Below are 18921 nucleotides of genomic sequence, written 5' to 3'. Positions count from 1 at the left end.
ATTTTTACTCGCAACGTTTGTCACTTGACTATGTTTAATATTTTGAAAATACATATTAAAACGAATCTAATAAGATCCCACTTGACTATGTTTAACTTATGTATAAATCGATCACCAATAATAGTCAAAGTATAACATGTGAATAGTGTAGAAATCACAAACGTTGCGAGTATTAAAAATCGGAGGAAGTATATAATACGGAGTACTTCATATATCTAATATCCTTTTCTAACATAGAGTGCCTGGTCAGGCTAATTCTTTCTGATGATCAGAGTTTCAGATCAGCAATTAGAAGTGGAAAAACAACATTAATTCAAAGTGTGACTGGTGAATGGTCAATTTGTGACTGACTACAGAAGCGAAATATAACGATTCTTAAACCAAGAGCACCAGAAATCCATTGGATGTTGATACCAATAATATGTTCATAGTAGCAGATCAGCAATTAGAAGTGGAAAACAAGAAAATGGGCAAAACAAAACAACAACATTCATGGAAAAATTAGATGATATCTAATATCATGGTAGCAGCTTGCCTCCAATTAAACCCATCCATAATGCTGTCATGGGCTCGTCGATTATGGTAACGATAAACCTATACGTATTTCGGGTTTAATATAATTCTTATTTAACCACCAGTTGAACAATATTACTTCTATGTTCCATGATTTTCCAATCCAAATAATTAGTATTAGGAACACCAGAATGATGGGGAGACATACATTATTGCTCTTTTTTGCTTTGTAAAGCTGAAAGCAACCAAAATTTCAGCTCCCAAATCATTAACAATCAAGCTTCCTATCCTGAGGCCATCCAAATTCTTCTAATAATGCCAATACAACTCCATTTGTCCAGCCAAAACCAGTCTGCAAGTTAAACAATTTTATCAGCGCAAAATCAACAATTTAATCAAAGAATATAAATTTACTTTGAGGAACACTGAAAAATGAAAATACATAAATTTCTAACAACTTTATCTTCACAGGTTTAACTAGCTTCTTGTCTTTGCCTAATATATGGCTTCATATAATATTCGTGTGCTGCCTAATATTCTGATAATATACCTGTGGTATGTATTCACCGCCGCCTCCATATTCACCGCATTTTTCAACATCGTACTTTTCATGCATTTCTCCAGTATTCTTGTAGCTTGCATGGTTTGTCCTAATCCACCTGATTGCTATATCTTCTGCCATCAAATAGGCTTCCTTGGACCCAGACTTTGCTAGAGATTCAATAATAATGTGTTGCATAGGGGCCCAACCGTTAGGAAAATCCCTGTTTATGCAGTCTCTATAGAATCAGTATACTAAACAAAAAACAAAAAAACAAAAACAAAGTTTTCCAGAGAGAGATTGGAGTTGTGAAAGAAGGGTAAGAGGAAATAACCATTGTTGACCCGAGTTTGTCAAAGAAGTTGCAATACCAGTAGCACGAACCAAGCCTGAATTTGCAAGGCTTTTCATGACTTTCTCAGCCAATGAAGCTTCAAAAAAAACAGAAGTCATTTATTTAAACTATCTTTCATCAATTATGATCCCATGCACTACACAAGTATTCATCGCTATAAATATATTCGAACCACTACCACTCAACCAGGTGATCTTATTAGTGTAAGTTATAAAACAAATGCATGGTGGATCAGTTAGCTGTGTTTGGCTACTACAGGAACAAAGAACAACAAGTTATGTAATCTTCTTGTCAAAAGCAGAGGAATACCACCAGAGTTAAGTGACCTGAACATAAGCAGGAGCTATGACATGAATAACAAAGAGCAGAAAGATAAATACCTGATTCAAATGGCTTTATCCATAAAGGGACAAAGTTTGAAGCAAATAAATGCTGATTCTGATGAGAAACTTCCCATGTTTGATCATCCTGCGAGTTTGACTAAAAAGGTTAACAAATTACAAGAATGATTGTTATTATATTTATACATAAAAGATTCACAAGAACTTGTCACCTTGCAAGTGATCCAGCAGTCAAGCCATTGGCTCATCTTTTCATTCCAGAAGACAGAGTTGAACGCTTTCTCTCTTGCTTTAGATGCTTCAAGGAATTGTGCAGCTATGCTGTTATCTCCAGCAATTTTTGCAAAGTACGCTATATCAAACTCCATCTGTGGCAAACAAACAAAATAAATTCTTATTACCACCACCAAATAACCTCACACCAAATAACCTCAAGCCATATACCTAAAACATACCTTGAGTATGTATGCATTCAAATCTACAGGCAGTATCGTTGTAGTGGTCAATGTTGTTAGATCAGAAGAATTCCTGCAAAAAGACAGTAATTTATTCACCCCATATACTCACATGCCAACAAAATGTAAATAAAAACCCAACATGAACTCCAGAAACCGGAGTTTTGATACATTTTGAAAGAGACAGAAAGACCATATCTCAATAACAGACAGATTTTCTATGCCTCTTAGAGTCTTAGATGGTCTTACTCACTGGACTACTACACTCTATCACAGAAGTTACATATACTTGAGCAAAGAAGTCTGATTTCCCGTGAACAAGTTAACCGGCCATTATTCAATCTTGTATAAACCCTAGAAGTACATGGAACGAGAAAACTTAGAACTATGATTTTTCATCATTTAAAGAAGGAAACTACGGTTATCCTCTGAATTTTTAAACCTCGGATGAAACTCTGGTGGATGTTCATTAATCAGATAAGAGAGATAACCATGACATATACAAGAACACAACATCAAAAACTGAAAATGAATATTCTTAATCAATTGAATCAGATTACAAGGAAACTTTACCTCATCCACCTTGTACTAAAATCCCATCCAGATTCAGCAGTTGAAGCCACCTCACGGTAAAGCTTCTGTTTGTCAGCTGCATCAGATAGCTTTGAAGCAGTTTCCTTGTCCTGCAGAATAGACGAACCAACGGAGTTAAATAAATGAGTTCTGTGTGCAGCTCTTATTCTTTGATTGCTAAGTGAAAATCGAAAATACCATAGTTGCAGACTCCGGCCTTGGTTTATTCCACATAGCATAATATCTACTCAAGTTGTGACTGCAGCCTTCGGAATCACGAATTGTAACCTTATGCACACCTATCATGACGAGTAGATTTTGATAGTGTAACAGCAGGAGTCAGTATAAACAGAAAATAACGGGAAATGCTGAGAATAATAGACAAAGAAAAAAGCAGAAAAATGTTAAGTTATGGGCACCTGAGTTCCAAAATCCGTGTTCTTTGATTAGAGCAGGAAGGGCCTTCTTAATCAAATTTATGTCACCAGTTCTTTGGTAAATCTCATGTATCATTGAACTCAATAGAGGAGGTTGACTGAAAATTACAAACAAAACCTTAGATGCTTCGTGGTCTAATTGATAGTTGCCTGCATAGCATGTATAAAATATTTGGCAGCCAAATGATTTACAAAATTTCATGCAGCAACGATTTGTCTACATTTCTATTTTGGTCCGTCTTATCACACTCTTCAACAAATGCTATACTCACCCAATCATACACACTATTGATTTCATTCCAGCTCATTGGCTAATACTTCTATTATTTCCTAAAGTTTACTTGGACAAACTGCATCAGACAGAGGGAGTTATTAATGTAATTATCCAATGAAATCCCAAATTTCAATGGAAATGTTAAATATGTTCAAGCTGTCATAAAGGAAGGGGGATTTATTAGGAAAAATTGAACGAAAATTAACAAATGCCAATAAGTAAGAAGGCTAGAGTGGTTTTCTAATGTAGAAGTGTAACTTTTTACAGAAACTTTTACTTTCTCTAGTCAACCAAATAGTTTCTTTTACTTCCCAGGAAACAGAACTCTGATCAAGTCCTTGGCAAGTGTGGTAAGTGTAACCCTATAACCAACCACTATTAAGACGGATAATGAAGATATGACAGTAGGTTAGTAAATACTGCCTCCTAATCGTGTTCACCACTAATATCAGGTTCATTTATGATTTAATCAAGTATGTAGTACACAATTAAGTCAGTCACCTTCGATTGGTGTAATATGCTCTAGCACCATTAAGCACATAGCCATACTTCTCAACAAAATAAATGAGGTTAGTCACAATTGCTGTTGCAGTCTTGTGCATATGACTCGCTAGCAAGCCCCTGCAAGAAGAGATGAATACCATAAGAAGTTCCTCCAGCAGGATCTCACATACTATTATACTTGCATATTACAGTCTCATCAATTATTTTTTTTTGTCATATTCCAAGATAGACATGGATAAAATAAGGAACTCAAGCAGTTTCATGAGAATAGGAGAGATCTAGGGCATAGATCATTCATTTAAGCCAAATATTGTTAAGTTCAGATGCCTCAATGGCTCTATCCTTCAAAACAGAGAAAAACATAAGTCCATATGCAAACAGAACATTCAGTAAACAGCATTTCAGATGCAAGATTCAAACTATTAGAATCAGATCAGCAATATAGTAGCTGAACTTAAAATAGTAGTATAACTGACAGACTGCCCAATCTTTATTATATGTTTTTTGTGTTCTGAATTTATAATAGGCAGTTTAACTACGGTACGCTATCTGTAATTGACTAATTGTCCTTCTTACAAAAATAGGAGAACCTGGCATGACATGAGCATTTTCTAGGTGATGATATCATGCTAATATTGAATATTCAAAGCTGGATTATATAACTTCAGATAAGTGAAAAGGTTTGGCTCACAAGTCAAAACACTCCAATCCTCCATATACAATTATTAAAGTAATAAATTGACTGTTCAAAGTTTTAGCATCAATTACAGATTTTTCAAATTGGTGAAAACTAAGTACTACATTACTTAACAACACAAACACTAACATAGTCAACCTTCTTGGTTTTTTCGGTGTTTTAAACTTGATAAAACATGAAGTACTGTTTTTTATTCTTTTTTTATATTTACCAATATAAAATAGAGAGAACCTTTCGGCCACTAATTCATGAAAAGTGATAAAACATCAACATCAAACCACGCAACAAGTGGAAAAGAACAACCCGCTACTATCTTAAGTTAAACAAATCGATAATTTTCAATGTACAACCGGTCGTACCACAGTGAAGCAACTCAACCAACTAAAAGCCAAGAAAATTCAATCTATAATATAAAAATAAAATAAAAAATCATGTTGAAAAATATAAAGATCGAAGATCAAACCTGATAACCCAATAAGAATCCCAGTAATAAACCTCCCTAAACCTTGAACCAGGAATAACACATGATTCAGGCAAAGGCAGCAAGGTATGCAACTCAGGGTGCTCTTTCACAGAAGGTGAAACCTTTCTACTCAAATTCTTCCATAAACCATGAACTTGCAATGCCCAAGCTCTAACCTCATGATTCTTAACTTTGGGTAAAAACCCATGTGGCTCAACCACAAAATCAACTGGATGTTCATAAATCAAATCATCCCCAGCACCATTAAAGTAATCTTGGATGAACTTTTGCAATTTCGCGGCGGAGGCGACGCCGCCATTGGTTGTTCTTGGCAGTTTAGAAAAGGCTTGTTGAGTGATGGAGAGATTAGATTTCATTGAGAAATCGATATACAGTTTAGGATCAAAATTGTTGGGTCCGAAGGTATTGAGGGCAGTTTCTTGGATTTCTTCTAGGAAAGATATGAGAGGGATTGTGGAAGTTACAGGGCCTGAATCAAGAACACTGCAGCTTTTTTGTGGGTGTGACATGATTGGCAAAATTAGAAGGAATAGTGAAAAAAGGAGTGTAAAAATGTAACTTCTAGCACAAAAATTGGCCATTTTGTGATACAAATTCTGGGTTTTTGAAATTCTGGGTGAATGGTTTAATAATATTTGAGATTGAAGACATCATTTTCCAAACCGACGACTACAAAAGCAAGTCAAAATAAAGTGGGGATATAAAAAAACAAAGAAAGTCAACAAAACAATCAATTAAACAGACAAATAACCATGGAAATGGAAGTTTCCTGAGAAGAGGAGAGAGAATTAATGGCCTAATAAACCAATTTGAGTTGGGAAGATGATGAAGAACTTGATTATAAATTTATAATGGTAAAAAGTTAGATTCCCTAGTGCAATTAATGAGTAATTAGAGGGTATTTTAAGGAGGGAACAACGTTTGTGCCTTTGTTGTAGGACTAGTTCACACTCAAAAACAAATTATTGTTTTGTTCACACTCAAAACAAATGATTGTTGCTTAGAAGCGAATCAAAACCCATTATTAATTAAGTGGAAATACGGTGGTTTAGATCCTACACTCGAGAGCATGATGCATGAATCACGAAAAGAGATTGATTTTATTAGATGTTTAGGCTTAAGTAGTAATCAATCAAAAATCCCTAATCCTGTTAAAAAATGGGACATTCTTTCTGAATTGACAAAATAAGCATGATGCATGAATCACACAATCAACTTAAATGCTCCAATTAAAAGCAATAACTGCATTTATACTCTAAAATCTATTTAGCCAAAACTACAAAAATCTCGGAATTTCGATTGAAATTGAAGAGAAAATCGGATGATAATAGAAGTACACAAGGTGTGTAAGAGCATCTTGCACACCACCACTTATAATATGTCACCTCAATTTTAAAAGATTCCTCTATTTTGAAAATTTCAAACTAAAATTTGAAATGTGTTTTGAAATTTAAATTTTGAATTTCAAATTTGTTTTAAGTTCTCAACAATCAGCAATTAATTATCTTTAATTCCCCATAAATGCAATGAGTGCATTCCCCATAAAGGAAACGAGTAACCAAAAAATCATCTAATATTTTTATCTTTTCATGACTAAAATGATCCCGTAAAATAGTTTTGATCCGCAATTAAAAAAATTTGGTTATTTATCCTCTTGAGAAGAATCGAACACGGGTTTGCGCAGATAGAGTAGATGTTGTAACAGCTTAGTAGTGACCATTGTAGCAAGGGGTATCAGCACGTAAGTCATTGCAAACATAAATCTTTTAATCTAATTTTACCGAGTTTGAGAATTCTACATATGATTTATGTAAAGGTGAAATGATCCTTTATAATCGTAGATAATATTATAACACATTTTATAATTGTAGATAATATTATAAGACATCTAATTTTACCGAGTTTGAGAATTCTACATATGATTTATGTAAAGGTGAAATGATCATTTATAATCGTAGATAATATTATAACACATTCATGTGTTATATCTATCTTTTCTAATCTTGGTGGTGGGTCATAATTTTGTATTATAACAAGAAGTAAACAACTTACTGGGTAGATGTTTATGAAAATGTTAGGAGTTACACATCTATTTTACTTGAGTTTTTAGCGGCGGCTGAACCGTGACTTTTAGCGGCGGCTTTAGGGTTCATTAACTAAATTCCATCCTCAGAATTTCATCGTGCCGATGCCCAAAAAAAAAAATTCTCTCTTCGATGATCGCCACCTTCATTTTCCCCCTCCACAGACAATCGAAAATTGTGGTGGTGCTATTTTTTGGGCGGATTCATGGTGGTTACTTGCAATTGATAAATCCCAAATTAATGAATTTGCAATTGGAATTGGAATGTCCCAAATTTATGAATTTGCAACAAATCCCTGATTAAATAAAATCAGATTTAATAAATTAACAATTTATACTGCAACATAAAATCTATAATTGCAATTGAAGTTCAGATTAATCTTGGAAACGCAGAATCAGATTTCCTTTGTTCATGCTCAATAAAATATATAATGTATTTAGAGGATCATTTTATTGCCATCTAACACAGTAGGATGTAATTGAAATCTTATCATAAAATCTATAATCATTCTTGTTGTATACTTTGTATTGTAAATATTCAGGTGCTGATACCCCTTGCCAAGATGGTCACCAAGACGCACCTTGATTATGTACCCTGCACCCGTGTTCGAATCCTTGCAACTGCGTAACACAATATATTTTTTAATCTGAATAGATAATTATACGGGATCATTTTATCTTAGAGAAAATCAAAAGCGAAACTGAAATAACTTATTAAAATAAATACAATAAATATATTTATGATATTGTTGTAGATGTGCTGATACCCCCTTGCCATATTGGTCACCGCAATACATTATCTTATAGAGGCCCTGTGTTCGAATCCTTGTAAATGCATAACACAACATTTTTTTTAATCTGAATAGATAGTTATACGGGATCATTTTATCTTAGAGAAAATCAAAGAACTATTCATTGGACTACACGCCGAGTATGATAAACAAAAATTATGTACAAGGAACTATTTATTGAACTTCCGATCCTAAGAGTAAAGTTTTTAAAATAATTTTCTAGAGTAAATATAAATCCAATGTTATATTTCCAATATACCTCTTTGATAATAGGGACATTAAATATTCGCGTACTCCCGATAAAAGTAACAAGTTACCAAAAAATTGTACGAAGTAGAACAAAATTAGCTCAGTTCTCTGATTTCTTTATCACTAAAATGATCTCGTAAATGATCTGTGACAAATTCAAATAATATGTTATTTCCTTGTAAATAATCATGGTGGCAAGCAACGAGTCTTTATCACTCACTAAAATGATCCCTAAACCCTACTATAATCTGATGACATTTTAATTTTTATCTATTTAGATTCAGATGATTTCACAACAATTATTGATTTTTCATTCAATTATAACATTTGTGTACCGTTATACAATTAGGTTAGCGTAAATTAAAAAAAAATATAGCTTAAAAAAAATCGAGGTGATTTCTAAACAATTATTTAAATATGTGTGTACCGTTATAAAATTAGGTTAACATAAATAAAATATATAACTTGATACAAATTATTGTCATACGAACATTTTCGCGTATTATTAAATATTATATTTTACTATCAATTTGGGTTTTCTTAAGATCATGACTTATATATTTTTTTAAATTTAATATTTATATTAATTATTTGTTATAACCAATGTTGATAAACAATATGGATAATAAATGTTGTGTTAGTCCCCATAAAAAAACTTTACGGCTGCACATAACATGAAATATAGGCGTGAAAAAATAACTCATACTATATATAGTTAAATGATACTTATAATTATATGTTGACGATTTTTACACTAAATTTAATAATTTCCATAAAAGTAATGAGTTACCCAAATAACATTCCAATTCTATAAATATGATTTTTTTTATTAAAATGATCCCATAATTGATTTGTAATATTTGCAACATAATTTTTATTTTTTTTATTTTTTTATATATAGGACTTAGATTGAAATTATTTCTAAACAATTATTTATTTTTCATTCAAATTATAATATTTGTGTAACGTTATACAATTAGGTTAATGTAAATAAAATATACGGAGTATATAACTTTAAAAAAATTGAGATTATTTCTAAATAATTATTTATTTATTTGTGTACCATTATAAAATTAGGTTAGCATAAATAAAATATATATAACTTGACACAAATTATTGTCATACGGACATTTTTCGCGTATTATTCAATATTATTCTTTACTATCATTTTGGGTTTTCTTAAGATCTTGACTTATATTTTTTTTAAATGTAATATTCATATTAATTAATTGTTACAACCAATGTTGATAAACAATGAGGATAATAAATTTTGTGTTAGTCCCCATAAACAAACTTTACGCTACACATATCACGAAGTATAGGCGGTTAAAAATAACTCATATTATTCATAATGATACTATACATACATACATATATATATATATATATATATATATATATATATATATATATATATATATATATATATATATATATATATATATATATATATATATATATATATATATATATATATATATATATATATATATATTTCAATGATACTTATAATTATACATTGACGATTTTTACACTAAATCTAATCATTTCCATAAAAGTAACGAGTTACCCAAAATATATTCTTAATTCTATAACTATGATTTATAGTTTATTAAAATCATCCCATAAATGATTTGTTAACATTTGTAACATAATTTTTATTATTTTTTATTTTTTTATATAGGATTTAGATTGAGATGATTTCTAAACAATTATTTATTTTGATCAAAGTTTTCCGAATTTTTGGGAGTGGTATATTTTACGTAAATCTATTTTTTTTAATAGGACCACAAAATATTTAGTTTTGAACACAACAAATACAATTAACATGGTGTTAATTTTAGGAGGGGTTTGTTTTACATATAATCTCTTTTATGTAAATGATCAAAACAATCAACTTTTTACATATAACATGATTTTAGTTTCAGAGAAGGGTTTATAGTACATAGAATATGTTTTGTTTTTAAAGGATCAACTATAATTACTTTTGAACACAACAAATAAAATTCATAATGATTTTGGTTCATCAATTGAAAGAAACGTGGGATTTTTAAAAAATAAAATCCTAACCTATTGTTAAGATTCGAACACGGGTGAATGTTAGGCAAAAGCGTTGAAGTTACCACCACTATGACAAGGGGTATCAGCACGTCTACAATTGCAATACCAATTTATACGACTTATAAAAATCAATGATCTCATAAAAAGATGTCATTTTTTAAAAACATTGTTTTTGCTAGAGCCAGGATTGGAAGGCATGTTGATCGCAAATATATTGAAGTTCAAGCGGTAAAGCAATGACCATAAGTCCATGATGACAAAGGGGTATCGGCACGTTAACATTTGCAACATAAAACATTTTTATCTATATGGAGGGAGTATGATTTTAGTTCGTTTAATCATATATATATATTTTTTAAATTCTGATGGTATCAATTAACAAATCACCTCTTCGTATAAAACAATAAAATAAGAAAATAACTTCATCACGAATGAATTAAGTCGTGAAAGCTTTCACTTGACAAATGAATTAATTTCATCACGAGAGTCTTCACCACGTCGAATTATGAACCCAAGTTGATTCCTGATGCACAAAGGGTAATTCAGATAAATTTGTTTTATTTTTATTTTTTGATGAATAAGTTCAACAAACACAGGTTTATTTTTTGACGGAGTGTTTTAATTGTGAAATATCTTGTTAATAAATGTTGCATTTGAAGAGATCGTGTTTTAATTTGTGGGATCATTACATGTATACTGAAATCGGAATACATACTGTTTATGAACTTCATTAGCTATCGTATCTTGTATAAAATTTTAGGTAGCCCACTATGATGTGCTGATACCCCCCGTTAAATTGGTTACTTGATTACCCTTACACCAGCTAAACCCGTGTTCGAACCTATGTGGTTGTTGAAAAATAATATATTTTTTCCCTATTCATTTTTTTTAATGAGTATTTTTTATACAAATTCTACAACCAAAACACATTTAGGAGTATCTTCTATACAATTTCTAGAATCAAAATCATAACTTAATCAAACAGGTTTATTGCTATACAAAAGGTTCAACATTTTCACTTCCAATTCATCATCTCCAGATTCGTAGAAGACGAATAATAGTTACATCCATTGCAATATTAACTATTTTTTCCAGCCATTGCAATAGGTCCAGCTTTTGTCACTTTCAATTCATCATTTCCAGTACATCTCAACTGAAACACTATAATAAATATGATTGAAAATCTCTTAGTAATTTCATCAAACAGGTTATATGCATCACTAAATCCATGGAAGTTCTTTTAATGGCAGACTTTTATATGCCTCGAAAAAAAATTATAACTCATTTAGATAGTTAAGGCATTCGAAAATGACAGAAAATAGAATGATAAATAGAAATTCAGAGGGTGGGAAAAATAAATCACATACTTTGCAGTTGCTTTAGCAATATAAACCAGAAAAAAATGGCTCTTTGCAGTTCTCTTATTATTAGTGGAGGTGAAAGATGAAAATTTGAGGTGAAGAGGTGTTTGGCGCAAATATGAAAAATGGGTATTTTGGCGCAATTAAATCCCGCTCAAAGAACAGAATGGCGCAAATGGCTGAAAATATTTGCCGCCCAAAAAAAATATTTCAGAAAGCTTTTCCCTCTCTTTTTTTAGTGGGATTTGTGAGATGGCATTGTGTAATTGGTGGTGTGCAAGATACCTTTGTACACCAAGTGTATCCCTAGCCTTTTCCGAGAAAATCAGCTGCAAATAATGCTGAAAAAATCGAAATTAGGATTTGGGGAATTGAAATCTGGGGAAGAAGCCCAGTTGAAGAAGGAATCTTTTTGTTCAAAACACAGAAATTAATACTTTATCGAATCAAAAGGGAATGTGAAAAAGAAAATGCAATGAATAAAAATAATGAAGAATTTCGGCTTTGTGAAAGTCGATGCTTAAGGTGAGGAAGAATCAGATTACCAGAACTAAATTCTCCCTCAATTGAACTAATAATGGTTTTACTTTGTTCCTCCTCCCCTAAATATAGTAACATACCCATGAAAATCAATATGCTCCATTTTTTTAAATTATGAGTGTAAATGTATAATCAGTGTAATTAATCCATATGGTTAATGATCATGTAATTGTAAGTTAGAGAACATTACCAAATTCACAAGTCGTTGTGTTGGGTTATGGGCCTATTGCCCAAATTTTTGCAGCCCAGTACAATATACTCCGTACAAAATACTACTGCCCAACTAGGAATGACAATGGGTAGGATCTAGGTAGGGTCTAGTAATACCCGGACTCGGACCCGGACCCTAACTTTTTGACATATACCTATACCCTACCCTTATCCTATAGGGTCTAAAATTATAAGACCCTTACTCGGATCCTATAGGTCCGACAGGGTATGGGTAGGGTCTAGGGTCTTATGCGGGTCCGCGTAAAACTATAACTTTTCCTTTTTTTGTATGCAATTATATGTAATATGCAAAAATAATACAAAAACAACGATTAATAAGGCATTTTAAAACAAATAAATAGCTAGTCTTCAAAAATTATCCTTACCCCGTAATTATGGGTAGTTCATGTGCACTTAAAGTTCTATTACAAAATATATAATATATAAAAAGGTTTGTGCGATTCTACTTTCCAAAAACTTCGCTCCGATCGCTAATTTTTTAATTTCAAATCAAAACGATTAAGAGTACAATACATTTTAAAGTACGAAGCTCATAAATTACAAAATCCCACATTCTTAACTACACAACATTAATGTTAATAAATAGGCATCCATTCAATACTTTAGTAGTAGTTATCGTCCATATCATCATCTACTTCATCATCAAGATCCTACAAAAAAAGTGAAGTACACAAAAATAACAAAATTTAAGCGGGTCTAAATATAGGGTATGGGTAGGGTATGGGTCTTAAGGGTCCGCGGGTAAGGTATGGATAGGGTACGGGTCTGAAAAATTAAGACCCTTACCCTACCCTAAAAAAAACAGCATATGCCCATATCCTACCCTTACCCTATAGGGTCTTAAAAATAAAGATCCATACCCTAATTTTAGAGTAGGGTCTGACAGGGTCCGGATAGGATCCTGAACCCGCTGCCATCCCTATGCCCAACTAGTATAACATTTGAAGTCAAAGATTAAAAATCTAGACTTCTGTAGATAACTCAAGTGAACTTTATTCACTTAACAAGGCTGATAGTCTTGCTGTATGCTCAAACCATTTTGCAGGTGTAATCGGGTTGCAATCGTCTGTTTAGATCCTGAGATAAGATGGAAAATTTTTGTAAACACAAATTTCAAGTCAGCAAAATAATAAACTCACAATGACGTGAACAAAATATATTTTATTAATTTGTGTAATTTTGGGTACAATCTCTTAATATTTGTTTCTCTGATTCGATCTACACTTTGAATTTGACTCCTCACAGACTTGTTTGATTTGGTTTACAGACTGATTTGATTCTTGAATAAGTGTTTTTGGGCTTGATCTCGTTCAAGAATGTTGATGTAGAATAGAACAGCACGTCAGTTTTGTATGCTTGATTTGTATATTTTGTATGTTTTCTGCTATTCCTCTCCAAATGAAATATTTGAAAATATTTGATGTACATTGGGCCTCTTTGTTTGGACTTGGTAGCCAGACTCATTTATAACAGTTTAACCTATTTTATGAGGTTTAACTATTTAAATATCCGGGTTTGAGTAAAATAACTAAAATGGGCCAAGTTAATATGGGAACCCAAATCAATTAATTTAATAGAACGTCAAATGATTTCGAGTCAACACTTTGACTTTTGACCTGAATAACATCAAACGTAACACATTAACGAATTTTACGTGCCTACAACGTTGAACGACATATTTACGGTTTCTTTGTAAGTTTATGTAGCATAAGAAGCAACACATCTTATTTCACTCCAGACTTTCAGAGTTAACTCTCAAAATAAAGAAACATTACAACGATCTTGCCCTGTTTAGTAACAATATCAAGAATCTTCAAGTTCACGCCTAATGAAGTACTCCGTAAAACATAATCTTGAGATTCAATGTTATATCGTTATACACCAAAATATGAAACTGTAGTCTACAAAGACAAGAATTTCTAACACCATGCCATTATAGGGAGTATACAACTCGAACGATCTCAACAAGAAACAAAAGTTGATAAATTAGCTGTAGTATTATAACTAAACTAATTTTATAAGGTTAAAGATTTAAACGGGATTTAATATAATGATTCTTAAATAACAAAATCTGATTATACACTAAAGATTAATTTAATTACTCCATGATTTTAACACTAAAGACCATATTATATGTAAGTAAATTAAGGATCGAGTAACAGTAACTCACTTTGGCTATAGCGCTTCATAAACACGGCATGGTTGTATAAAGTATAAACAAGAAGAAGCATCTCTGTATTTTGATCATCCTCCTCGAACAATTTGAATCCCTTAAATTCTTGAATGTTAGGTTCGAAGATGCGTTTCTCCATAACCACAATCTTGCAATTAATACAAGAGAAACGCATTTCCGAACCAAACGCTCAAAAAAGGGATAATCGATCACCATCAACCTTAATTAGGACCTTATGAATATAGAACTACGTAATGTACGTAGTAATTAATAAGATAGGCAAGGGATTTTTCCATTTAATATTTATACACAACTCAGATTATGGCCGGGTAAGCTATATATGGATTACAATTACGAAATATTTCTTGGCTTTTACTCCAAGTTTTGACAATTTCTTGGCTTTTACTCCAAGTTTTGGTTTAATTAAGAAATCTCAGATTCACTAATTTGTAATTTCTCTGTGATTGCAACTCCAAATCTTAATAAAGCTTAATTAGTTTTACTAACCTACACCAATTACAAAACTATTGGACTATTTATCAATACTTGTAATCTTTAATCGGAAGGACTTTTAAAATTGGTAATAACATCCCAAAACCCGCCTAAACCCGTGGGGGCTAGGGATGTCCATTGGTCCAAACCCGTACTGGACCGGATCGAAAATCAAATTTTACAATTCAAGACTCGAATACCTGATCGATGGTGCTTGGATCGGACCCAGACCGATTTGGATCGGTGTAGACACTAAAAATTTGTAGTCTATTATGATTGAATTAAATTAATTAATTTGGACCGATAGCATAATATTAATCCATTCTAATTATTTTAGCCCACCTAAATTAAATATCCAAATTACTCAAATACAATTTGGATCATATATTGTTGGGCTAGGTCATATTGTTAGCCCAAAATAAACAAAACGAGTGGACCAGGTTAAAGACTCTCAAGTCACAAAATGGACCCGAGCCTAAACCTATCAAGTCCAGTAAAGGAGTTTTCATCTCCTATAAATACTACTCGCCTACTTCAGTAGCGGGGCAGAAATTCATTATTCTCAAGAGCTCATAAAATTATCTTGGAATTCTCTCTGAAAGTAGTCAATAAACACACCAAATTTGTGTCGATTGCTTAGCCAAACTCAAATTTAGGTTGACATCATTAAGCGGACGTCACCCTAAACTCAAACTCAGGTTGACGTCATCAGACGACTGTCACCCTAAACTCAAACTCAGGTTGACGTCATCAGACGACTGTCACCCTAAACTCAAACTCAGGTGTCATACACGTGTTACCGTCAGCTGTGGAACAGAATCAGAGGACTTAGTTTATTTTCTTGTAAACTATCAATTACAGAGATTGTACCCAAACATTCAAATATCAATAAAAATACTTTGTTACATTATTTTCTATCTTATTTGCCTAGGCTAGAAAATTTCTGTAAACAACCGGTTTTAGACCTAATTCTATATTATTATTATTTTTCTAAAAATTATGGTAAAAAAGAAAAAAAATATAAATAAAAAACCAATTGTTTAAGATTTTTTTTTGGAAGTTAAAATGATATATATCATAATATAGTAACATTTACAACATATTAAAGGAGAGAATTAAATGTTTAAATAGTTTATACGAAGTATTATATTTTGTTAAGGAAACCCCGATTTTGAATCGGACCGAAGACCGAAAATTGATATTTCTCGACCCGGAGACCAGACCAATTTCCTTCAATCTTGGTCGGTCCGATCAGATCCATTTTTTGGTCCGGACAAAATTTTGCACACCCCTAATCAGGCCCACACGCCCCATGACCCACGTAACCATGAGTCCATGACCCTTTCCATTATTCCCAACACAAGCCGGCCAACAACCGACTCACCCTGACCTACATTGTGTATGTCGTGTGTTAATCATCCTCGACCCACGACCCACCCAACCCACCCCTCGTTGACCATCTCTATTTTGGAGTCATTGAATCTATTACATTATACCAAAACAGATACCAGAAATGACACATGTCACTTCCCGGTGCAAAATTTTCCCTCCAAAAACCCATTTCCTAAAATTACATATCTATGTTTTATATTTTTTTTCTCTACTTTTGTATAAACTGTTTATGTATGGAAAAAATTACAAGGCTACGTATTATATTAGCATTAGACGATTTGTATATTATTTTAGTCTAATATTCATATCAATAATAGAAAATATATTTAATCAACATTTTGGTCAAATTAATTAATCATATCGAATATTTTGGTCAAATTATCATATTAAACACATAAAATACATTAGATGATCAAATTAGTTCGTTTAAGATTTATTAATTACGTCCGTATTTGATTTAAGGGTAAACATTTTTTATGAAAAAGATGGTCAAATAGTAATTTTCGATTATCCGTCAATACACAGAACCTAATCTAGTTTTTTTTTTTTTTAAAAGGATGACTTAGCTAGGCAGTCCGCCTAGTTTTTTCTTGGTAACTAAGTAAATACTAAATCGGACATATTTTACCTAGTAAGAGTAGATCGAACTCTAAACTTGAAACAAAAACGGAAAAAAATAAGAAGATAAACTTCCCTCTTTTTTTAACACGACGAAGTATAGGAAAGTATTATTGGATTAGGATTAGTAACTTAGTAAGGCGGCACATGTGAGTTACTAGTTTGTAATTCAAATCCTATTACTACATGATTTCGTATTACCGGCCAGCTAGCTACTCCTATAAATTGATGGCACCTTTCTCTCAACTCCAAATCAAAAACCCATCACACTTCTTCTCTTTCCTACGTCGAAAATTTCCAGCAAACTTCATTAGCTTTTCATAAAACCCAGTAACAATGCAGAAGCTTTTGATCCTTTTCGCCTTGTTTATCCTCACCAGTAACAATTTCGTCATCCAAACCGAAGCTCAGTTTCATATTCCTCGCTTTATTCCAAGATTTAATGTACCTGGATTTCATATTCCTGGGCTTCAACATGAGCCACGACATGGAAGACATAGACAATATCATCGTCTTCCCCTCGGACACACCGCCGTTGGACCGGAGTCCGTCGCGTTCGACTGCGAAGGCGATGGTCCGTACGTCGGAGTTTCAGATGGGCGGGTACTAAAGTGGCAAGGCTCTTCAGTGGGTTGGACTGTTTTCGCAGTAACCCATCCGGGTAGATCCGATTCGTGTGACGGGTTAAACGACTCACCTGCAGAAGACAATTGTGGCAGACCACTTGGTTTGAGATTCGACTCCAAAACATGCAACTTATATATTGCTGATTCTAGTGTTGGATTGGTCAAGGTTGGCCGTAAGGGTGGTGTCGCCACCTCACTTTCCACCGGTGCAGAAGGGATTCCCTTCCACTTCCTTAACGCACTCGACATTGATTCCGACACCGGCGATGTTTACTTCACCGACTCAAGTTCGCGTTTTCGTCGATGGGAATTTCGTTCAATTGATAGGAATGATCGAACTGGAAGACTACTAAGGTATAACAGAAAGACGAAACACACAACTGTTCTTCTCAAAGGTCTTTCGTTTGCAAACGGTGTCGCTTTGAGCAAGAACAAGGACTTCATTCTTGTTGCGGAAACAACATTCTATCGAATTCAGAAGTACTGGCTTACCGGTCCTAAAGCCGGAACCGTCGAACTGTTTCTCCAACTTGCCGGACGACCAGATAATATTAACCGGAATTCAAAGGGAGAGTTTTGGATATCGCAGAATCCCGCGAAGCCTGTCAGAGTTAGCCAAGACGGAGTTATTCTAGAAACATTAGATGCTCGTTCTATTGTTGATGCTAGTGATGTTACCGAAATCAACAATAGTTTGTGGATAGGTTCGGTTATTCAAGGTTACATTATTCATACTAGTTAGTTAATTTTTTTTGTAAGTTGAATTCTGGTGAAGTATTTTGTAATAAAGTTAGAACTTTTCTTATTCAAAGTTATATACGTTACTCCTTTTGAATAATTATATGAAATTAAGAATTTTCACTTAGTTAAGATTTTGTAAAGTAGTACTTCCTCGCTCTGAATGCACCAAAGAGTCAGTTCAGTTCCATGTATTGTGTGGGCTGAGTTGGGTTGATTTGCGCTGTGTTAAAAGAAAGTCAACCAACGGGTTTTATCGTTGGTCATAAGTGACTCCATATATAACATTGTAATTAGAACAAGAGCACAAGGAAACTACACTTCTTATTGGGTCAATCCATGGACACCCGCTCGCCCTTTTTAATTGTCCATAATTGTAACATCACTTGTCT

General features: G+C 32.9%; 2 protein-coding genes across 2 annotated transcripts; one reads left to right on the top strand and one right to left on the bottom strand.

Annotated features, from left to right (window-relative positions):
- Nucleotides 1–400: 400 nt before the first annotated feature.
- LOC110803420 (probable trehalase) lies at nt 401–6479 on the bottom strand. The gene is made up of 11 exons (XM_022008929.2): nt 5154–6479; nt 3991–4110; nt 3198–3313; nt 2977–3077; nt 2779–2888; nt 2206–2278; nt 1963–2118; nt 1790–1877; nt 1389–1485; nt 1064–1277; nt 401–865 (listed from the first exon to the last, which is right to left on the bottom strand). The coding sequence occupies exons 1-11, from the start codon at nt 5753–5755 to the stop codon at nt 782–784; spliced, it is 1761 nt and encodes a 586-aa protein (XP_021864621.2). The 5' UTR covers nt 5756–6479; the 3' UTR covers nt 401–781.
- A 10907-nt stretch (nt 6480–17386) lies between these two features.
- On the top strand, nt 17387–18596 carry LOC110803431 (protein STRICTOSIDINE SYNTHASE-LIKE 10-like). Its single transcript, XM_022008939.2, has one exon. The coding sequence runs from the start codon at nt 17502–17504 to the stop codon at nt 18531–18533; it is 1032 nt and encodes a 343-aa protein (XP_021864631.2). The 5' UTR covers nt 17387–17501; the 3' UTR covers nt 18534–18596.
- The last annotated feature ends 325 nt before the right edge of the window (nt 18597–18921 follow it).

This window comes from Spinacia oleracea, chromosome 6 (assembly GCF_020520425.1).
Source record: "Spinacia oleracea cultivar Varoflay chromosome 6, BTI_SOV_V1, whole genome shotgun sequence".
NCBI lineage: Eukaryota > Viridiplantae > Streptophyta > Magnoliopsida > Caryophyllales > Amaranthaceae > Spinacia > Spinacia oleracea.
The sequence above is the reverse complement of the archived record's forward strand: the minus strand, read 5'-3'. Positions and strand labels throughout refer to the sequence as shown.

Coding starts and splice junctions, on each gene's coding strand:
- LOC110803420 (XM_022008929.2), bottom strand. CDS start 5,755: ATGGCCAATTTTTGTGCTAGAAGTTACATTTTTACACTCCTTTTTTCA. Junction 3,078..3,197: donor ACACGGATTTTGGAACTCAG/GTGCCCATAACT, acceptor TCGTCATGATAG/GTGTGCATAAGGTTACAATT. Junction 1,878..1,962: donor ACTGCTGGATCACTTGCAAG/GTGACAAGTTCT, acceptor TCAAACTCGCAG/GATGATCAAACATGGGAAGT.
- LOC110803431 (XM_022008939.2), top strand. CDS start 17,502: ATGCAGAAGCTTTTGATCCTTTTCGCCTTGTTTATCCTCACCAGTAAC.